The 9,076-nt window shown below is 36.7% G+C and overlaps 1 protein-coding gene across 2 annotated transcripts; it reads left to right on the top strand.

Moving 5' to 3' along the window:
- Positions 1-6,252: 6,252 nt before the first annotated feature.
- Positions 6,253-8,722, top strand: LOC121807338 (LOB domain-containing protein 36-like). 2 transcript variants are annotated; one of them, XR_006051805.1, is made up of 3 exons: positions 6,253-6,278; positions 6,468-7,484; positions 8,472-8,722. XR_006051805.1 is itself a non-coding variant. In XM_042207559.1 (2 exons), exon 2 carries the CDS (start codon positions 6,485-6,487, stop codon positions 7,424-7,426), a length of 942 nt encoding a protein of 313 aa, XP_042063493.1. In that variant the 5' UTR covers positions 6,253-6,278; positions 6,468-6,484; the 3' UTR covers positions 7,427-7,506. The 2 variants fall into 2 exon arrangements, 1 of the variants encoding a protein (XP_042063493.1); XM_042207559.1 differs by lacking the exon at positions 8,472-8,722 and having other exon boundaries at positions 6,468-7,506.
- Positions 8,723-9,076: the final 354 nt, after the last annotated feature.

Below are 9,076 nucleotides of genomic sequence, written 5' to 3'. Positions count from 1 at the left end.
TACCTATTCACCTGTTAGGAGAATCACTTCAATTCGGGTGCTTCTAGCGATTACTGCTTTGCACAATCTTGAGATTCACCAAATGGATGTAAAAACTGCATTTCTAAATGGTGATCTGGAAGAAGAAATATATATGGAACAACCCAAAGGGTTTGTTGTGCCTGGGCAAGAGCGTAAAGTATGCAAACTGGTAAAGTCATTATATGGGTTGAAGCAAGCACCATTACAATGGCATTTGAAATTTGATAACGTGATGTTGGCAAATGGATTCACTATCAATGAGTGTGATAAGTGTGTTTACATTAAGAACAAAGATAACGGGTTTGTTATTGTGTGTCTGTATGTTGATGATATGTTGATAATGGGCAGCAATAGTGTCATTATTAACGAGACAAAAAACATGTTGAAAAGAAATTTCGATATGAAAGATATGGGTCTAACTGATGTGATTCTCGGAATCAAAATATTGAGGACTAATGAGGGAATTTCCTTAACGCAATCTCATTATGTTGAGGAAATGCTTAAGAAATTCAACTCGTTTGCTTGTAAGCCAGCAAAGACTCCTTTGGAGCTCAATGTCCATCTGAGCAAGAATATGAGTGATTCTGTTGCTCAAGAAGAGTATGCAAAGGTCATAGGAAGTTTGATGTTTATCACAAACTGTACTCGACCTGATCTTGCTTGTCCTGTAAACAAGTTGAGCCGATTTACGAGCAACCCAAGTAAGGAACATTGGAAAGCTCTGTGTAGAGTTTTGAGATACTTGAAGTATACTCTTAACTTTGGGTTGCATTACACAAGATATCCCCAAGTACTTGAAGGGTACTGTGATGCAAATTGGATCTCTGATTCAAAAGACTCATTTTCGACAAGTGGGTATGTGTTCACTGTGGGGGTGGTGTTGTCTCGTGGAAATTAATGAAACAGACGTGTATTGCTCGTTCCACCATGGAATCTGAGTTTATCGCTTTGGATAAAGCAGGGGAAGAAGCCGAGTGGCTCAGAAATTTCCTAGAATGTATTCCATGTTGGAAGAAGCCAGTGCCCGCAGTATTGATACACTGTGATAGCAAAGCAGCTATAGGTAGAGCACAAAGTGGCTTTTATAATGGTAAGTCTCGACATATTCGTCGGCGACATAATACCGTAAGGCAGTTGATCACAAGTGGCATTATCTCAGTTGACTATGTAAAGTCAGTGGATAACTTAGCGGATCCGTTAACAAAAGGTTTAAACCGTGATCAAATGCATAAATTGCTAAAAGGAATGGGACTGAAAACCACATCTTAAAAGATGAGTATAGTGGTTACCCAACCATACGATTGGAGATCCCATGGGATTGGTTCAATGGAAAAACGAAGCTATACAAATCTAGCTGTAACACTCAGAAGATTTTAATCTTCGCCCATTCTTTAGAAAGCATTGAGTGTTGTAACCTGCACGTGGTAAGAGGTTAAGTCTTTTGACTTTTAATGATTCTTGAAATCTCAAGGAGATGCAATATGGTAGGATACTCATGAAAGAATCACCTATGTAAGTGAGAAGTGGGGCCACTTCGTGTGTGTGAGTCACTTATGAATTCCAAAGAGGTGTTCCACGGCCGAAACAGACACAAATGTGAGAACTGATGGAGTTGAGACAATATTGTGTTGATGCTATTGACTAGGCATACACCAAGGAGGAATAGTTCAAGGCATCGCGTCCTCTAGCCCGCCGGTATGTCCGATAGTGTTGACTATGGAAGGTTCAAAACCACATGTTACCTCTCCAAATACAGTATCGTTTCTTGAGAACTGAGCAAAAGAGTCTGCATACATGCATTTGTGTCTGGTGTTGGTTTGAGCTTGCAGCGCTCTAACTAATATGGGGGATTGTAGGAAAAACGTGTGGTTTTTTGAAAGGGCTAGGCCATTGGCCTTTCATCTTAAGGTATCCTCCATTTACTTTATGAGGTGCCTTGATGGTGAGACTTTTCACTTAGTCTTTCCTCACCTATAAATAGATGGGATTTAGGAGAAGAGAACCCACCAACAAAAAGCATTCTCTCTTCTCTCTAGCTCAAGCATTCTAGTGTGCATCTTAGGAGCATTGCATTGCTCGGTTCTCGCCTCCAATTCAAGTTCGCCGGAGCCTACGAGTTTGAGGTGCTTCAACTCGATAGGAGGAAAGTCGTTTCATCTTTGGGGACATTACGCCAATCCGTGAGCACTAGCCGGGGCGTATTTCGTCTTGCGGAGAGAGGGTCACCTCGACTCGACTTGAAGAAGACTATAGTTTGCATCTTGGTCCTTTTATTGTATTTACTTTGTTTTACTTACCTTCCAGTTTTTGGTTCTTTTGTAATAGCAAGAGTTTGCCCGTCTAAAAGGCTTCAATATTTCCAATATGGAATGCTATAAGGTGGTGGAAATGCTTGAATTTTTTAGCAATAAAATGGTATATATGGAGTTACCAACAGGACTTCATGCCCAAGGCTATATATAAGCTTTTTGTGGAGTTCATGAGATTTAAATAAGATTAATATTCAGAGTCAATTTCTTATCTTAGACTTTGTATGTTGCACTCACATAATTATCTTTGTAATATGATTATAAAAGTGCTTCTCTTTTGTCGTGACGGGAGCAAAAGAAATAGTATGACAATTCTAGATTTTAGTTTGAAAATAGCAATTTCAGACACACAACGCACACACACATTCAAATAATACACACACTACATGCACGAACACACACTCTGCACGGACGCACACCTATGCACATATACACAACATACACAATACACGCATAACACTCACACACTGCATGCACTAGAACACTATATGTGTTACTGTATAGGAATATAGTCTCATAATAGATGACACACTTAGTAGTAAAGATGTATTGGAATGAAGTTGACTATCATAGCCCACTTACTGTATAGGAATATAGTCCCATAATAGATGACACACTTAGGAATTGACATGCGATTTTAGATGATTTTTTTATGTGTTAGGTAGAGAGAGAAAATAATATATTTATATTAATATGAGAGGGACTTTTTTAAAAAAAGAAATGTAACTTTTATGGGATAAATTTAAAAGGAAAGTTTGACATTTATTATAAGACATATATATAAATCCTACACACCACAATCTTCCACGTGACATATTTTATATGCGTTCATAAGTATTAAACGGTATAAAAGGAGTGAGATTTTAATCAGTTACGATATTATCTCAATATTAATGGTAGTGTTTTAATTATAAGGTAAGTCTTTTATTTCATATCTTCACGCCATTACAAATTCTGTGAAGATAAATCCCATAATATCACATCGATTATTAATGTTATTATCATTATATAAACAATAACCAAATTTTGCAGTTAATAACTTAGGTAATATTCTTGCTTTACATTTGCAAATTTTAATTTCCTACATATTATACCTACCAGATTACATCATTATGCTTTATGTATCACATTTCACTAGAATTTTTATTTGTTACAACTTACAACGATGCCTACATAGTCCAATGCACCCAAAAACCAGATTTCCACCGTTGACATTAGAATTTCCCCAAATTCCCGACTTATAAAATTTCAAATCTATGAGTATTGAGTTTGAATTCGATATCCCAACATCCCTTTAACTAATTTGTTCGGGTGTTCGTCCAATAATTCAAATCAAGTAGGCAGAGCCGTAAATGAATCAGAGCAACGACAAATAAACTAATTATTTCAAATGAATCTATTATCTAATTATACTCCCTCCGTCATAAAAATATGTCCACTTTTATTTTCGCTCCGTCCGATAAAAATATGGGAATTTCCATTTATGGAAAGTTTTCTTCAACTTATTACCCATATATATCAATTTACTTAACTTATACCACTATAGTCCACCATTACAACGGAACAATTCTATTTTTGGTCTAGAGAACTAATGGAATTCCATTTTAATGAAGGAGATTAGATTTATTCTGAATGGGGGAGTGACGCACAAGGGTTATGCGTCGTTAAAAGACGCATAAGCATTATGCGTCTTACCCTAATGATGCATAACCCTTATGCGTCACACTAGTAAGCATTCCAGCCTGTCACCCGGGTGACCCGGGTTCAATCCCTGGCAACGGCGCATTTTTTTAAGTGATTAGTATTTGATGAAAATGAGTTATTCTAAACATTTGTTTTTGGCAAATAGATATTACTCTTATAAAAGAATTAATTAAAGAAGTTAAGAATAAATGCCCAATCTAATTGGTCCCCCAAAACGAATACATGTACATTGACAAATTAATTTATACTACTATTATCTATGACCACTGTTTATTTTATTTTATATATTAAGTTTATTTTTGAATATCTTAAAATTACTATTGTTTATGCCGTTAATTGTATAATAACATAAAAATCAAAACTTTATTCACTTATAGATTACACTTTATAAAATACATGGCATAATATTATATACTATTAATTAAATAATCCAAGTCTTTATGTTATAAGAAAATAAATAAAATAATTTCCAAAAGTCCTTGCTGCAATATTGATTAATGAATGTTCTACCCACTATTATAAGAAAATAAAATAATGCTTATTATAATAGCGGTGACTATACTCTAATAAATAATAGTAATAATAATAGTAAAAATGCGCCATTGCCGGGGATCGAACCCGGGTCACCCGGGTGACAGGCGGGAATGCTTACCAGTGTGACGCATAAGGGTTATGCGTCATTAGGGTAAGACGCATAATGCTTATGCATCTTTGAACGACGCATAATCATTGTGCGTCGTTAACCAACGACGCATAAGGGTTGTGCGTCGTTCAATAATAATGACGCATAACCCTTGTGCGTCACTCCCCCATTCGGAATAAATCTAATCTCCTTCATTAAAATGGAATTCCATTAATTCTCTAGAACAAAAATGGAATCTCCCCCCATTACAACTCATTAAACGCTAATAATGTTGTGAGTGACATTATCTACCAACACTACTTTAACTACTCTTTATCATTATCTCTCTTACTATACCAATCGTAGATTAATTCCTGTGTCGTTTCAATTGCCTATATTTTAATGGAATCGAGGGAGTCATAAACCCCACAGTACTTTATTACCAATGACTTTAATAAAAAATGAAATACTATAATGAAAATTATGAAAATATATTAAATATCATATTTATTAAATAAAAAAATTAACAATTAAAAATATTAAAATATATAAATCACATCACTACAATATTCAAACGTAAACTAAAAACTAAATTATCAAACTTGAAGTGAATTAATTAATTCATTAGCCAAACCTATTTAAACCATAATTTTATTAATTTAATGGCCTTATTTTAGTTTATTCAAGCTTAATGGGCTTGGAAATGATTTGAAATTTGTTGCATGTCTTAATTATTCATATTCAAATAACGACTAATGAATTTTTATATAGATTAATTATCAGCCCATGTTAACCTATTAAGAATATGCTGGCCTTCTAAAAATCCAACGCCCCGCAAATCTCCTTCAACACACGTGTACGGCTCCGATCATACCCTTCGCTTATAACTGAAATTATATTCATATATATTCTATAATTACACGTACACATTGTTATTGTAATTTCCATTTATCTCATATCTCAGTTCATAATAATTCAGTATAAAATAAAATTCAAATAGTGATGGTTTATATTGTTTGATTTTGTCCTAGTTTTTTGGGGATTGAGAAATTTGAAAATCGGATCCAGAAATTCTTGGAATCAAACCCTAGGCTCTCTCTCCACTAAACCCAGGGTTAATGTATCATATTTCCACTCTCATTGTTCTTCAATTTGTGATTCAATAAGGTGAAGAAACGCATTTTCTTTCAATTTCTTTGTTGATTTTTGGAATTTGAAGATTCACAGAAAGAGGTGTTATCGTTTCAGATTTTTCTTGGATCTGAAACTTTCTCTGCTGTTATCTTGTTGGAAAGATATATGTTGGAGGAGTATTTTAGTTTGGAGAAATATTTGGGAAATACAAAGGTTTGTGTTCTAGATCATTCTATAATATGCAGATATTTACAAAATCAAGTTTATTAATTAATATTCCAACATATCTAGCATTCCAAGTTTATGCATATTTTCCGCTAAGACTGAGTCCATCACAGAGTTCTGGCGATCATTGCGTTTCCTTAAATCTTCTGCAGTTAATGCATTCACATTTATTCAATTAAAGTATAATTCAACTTGATTTTCCGGCGATCAGTGCGTTTCCTTGAAGCTTCTACAGTTAATGCATTCACATTTCTTCCATTAAAGTATAATTCAACTTGATTTCATCATCTTCTGACTTTCGCCTTCAATTTAACAATACTTTATCTGTCAGCTTCGATTCCCCAATTACTGCTTTCAATTTTTTACTCAATTTTAAACTGCAATTTAAATCACCGATTTCGAAGCTCAATTGATTATCGATGACTAACAATGTTTCCTTCCCCCTTTTGAAGAGGATAAAATCGAAACGATGTCGTCAAACTCGCCGTGCGCCGCGTGCAAGTGCCTCCGGCGGAAGTGCACGCAGGAGTGCGTGTTCGCGCCGTACTTCCCGCCGGACAATCCGCAGAAGTTCACCAACGTGCACAAGGTGTTCGGCGCCAGCAACGTCTCGAAGCTGCTCAACGAGCTGAGCGCCTCGCAGCGCGAGGACGCGGTCAATTCGCTGGCGTACGAGGCCGAGCACCGCCTCCGCGACCCGATCTATGGCTGCGTCGGCTTCATCTCCCTCCTCCAGCAGCGGCTCAGCCAGCTCCACGTCAATCTGGAGAACGCCAAGAAGGAATTGGCGTCCTACATCGGCCCGTCCGGGATGGCCCCAATGCTGAGCCATCCCGGATTCGCCCAACAGCACGCCCTGCAGCCCTATCATCAGCTCATCCCCCAAAATGTGCCCGCGATGATGGGGATGCAGCTCGTGCTGCGTGACCAACAACAACAACAACTCTTAATCCTCGAGCAAGATCAACATCAACAACAACTAATGATACGAGATCAGGCGCCACCACCACAACAACAACAACAACCACATCTGGTGGCGCAGCAGCAGTATCTGGAGGTGGCTCGGGAGCAAGAAATGATGCAACATCATAACCGGAGCAATGAATTTATGAGATTCAACAGCGAGGGGGGAGGAGGAGGGGCAGTGACCGCCACGGGATTAAACCAGATTAGCAGCGGTGGTGGGGCAATGCAGCAGCCGTCGTTGACATTGGGGAGCTCTTACGAAGCAAGCCACCAACAATTTCAGCATCCCGAGCAGGAGCACGAGTACGAGCAAGGGCAGCTGCATCCGCTCCATCTACTGCAGCTCCAGCAGCTGCAGGAGTACATCGAGGCGCAGCAGGACAACGAGCGCCGGATGCAGAAGGGAAAGGGGAAGACCGACCCTTGTAATGGCCCTTCCTGTTAATCAATCTTCTAATTCCCAAGCATACATTTTCACATGCCCTCTCTCACCCTTATTCCAGGTAAATTATTTCATTTCTAAACCCTAACATCCCTTTTTAGTAATAGTAAATGTGATGTGCACCAGCTATAATTTACTTATTCAAGAATTGAATTAGAAATTTGAAGGCTGGCCTTCCATGTTTAAGTTTTTTTTTTTTTTTTTTTTTTTTTGCCTTCCATGTTTAAGTTGACAATAGGGAATTGACCTACTTTTACTATGATGAATTGATCTTTTCCAGTTGCATTCATTCCGTTTAATGTTTTTTTTGTATGACTAGTGTGAAAGGGTAAAGCTTTATAGTGATTGGTTTATTAGGGATTTAGTGGAATTTTAAATTTGGATACAATGGAATAAATGATGCATGTAAAATTAACTCTGCCATAATGGTGTTGTTAGATCTGAATCTAACTGGTTTAGTCAATGGTCTAACAGTAATACACTCTTATTTAAGTCTATAGTGAATGACTAGTCATGTTACTTGATTCGTCCGCCCATCATTTATAATCTCATTTTGACTCGTTTTAAGAAATTGTTTGACTTTGTAAACAAAAGTACGAAAGTGAGTAGTGGAATGTGGACCGCACCCTCCCAACTAGGTTGATTCGTATTCCTTTTTGAGATGTCTTAACTAAGTTGAGTCTTCTCCTTTTTCGGCAAAAAAACAAAACATCCAATTACTCTCACTTTATCTCATCACGTACTTTACTCTCTCTTTATCTTTCATATTTTATTTCTTTCTCCTAGTTTTTAACACAATTTCTTAATTTACGTAACCAAAAGTTTTGACTAAACTTAGATAGGATGGAGGGGTATCTGTTTTATAATAGAATGTGAGTGTAACGAGTTAGTTGAATGATGGGTTCACCTACCTAAAATGGAAAAAAGTAAACGTGACTTTAAACCACATACATCCGGAAATGGCAAAATGATAGTACTACTAATTATCCATTCAATTTTATCGATTCAGCTGTTTCCTTCAGTGATACTGAATAATATTTTCTTGCAGAAAATTGGATAGAGTAATTAGCTAGCAAAAGGGGAGAGAGATGATACATAGATGAGGAGTAGAGCTATAGACAAATCGTGGAGGTATTCGCATGTACGTAAGTCACCAGTATTTTTTCTACTATTAGATTTGATGGAATTTAACAGTTTGTAGTTGAGGAGTTGATACATTAGAAAAGTAGAAGTAGGATTTAATGCTAGTGTTTAATTTCAGTTTACATTTTCAAAGGGGTTACTTGTTTTTGCCGCAATCCCCTTTATTCTTCTTCAATACTATTCCTCTCCTTAACATTGACATGGGTGTGCGTGTTTGTGTATTCGCATCCAAGTCACATGCCATCTTTTCCCTTGGAATTGGTGCAATGTTTAGTTGTCAATTCTTCTTATTCGGTCTATATATTTGTGGCATCATAACTATTTAATGATTGGTTTAGTGACTTTTCTCAGAGGATATAGCAAAACAAATTACTATTTCCCCTCTAACTTAAGGAAGATGGCCCTTTCTTGAGACGGTATTAGATTTTATGGACTCTTATTCTAAAAGGTTCAAGTAGAAAAAGATAAGATTGTTGGATGTTTAAAGTAGGAAATATGAATCAAGTAAGA

This window comes from Salvia splendens, chromosome 6 (assembly GCF_004379255.2).
Source record: "Salvia splendens isolate huo1 chromosome 6, SspV2, whole genome shotgun sequence".
In the NCBI taxonomy this organism is placed as follows: Eukaryota; Viridiplantae; Streptophyta; class Magnoliopsida; order Lamiales; family Lamiaceae; genus Salvia; species Salvia splendens.
Note: the sequence above shows the minus strand (reverse complement) of the source record. Positions and strands in the feature narration are given on the sequence as shown.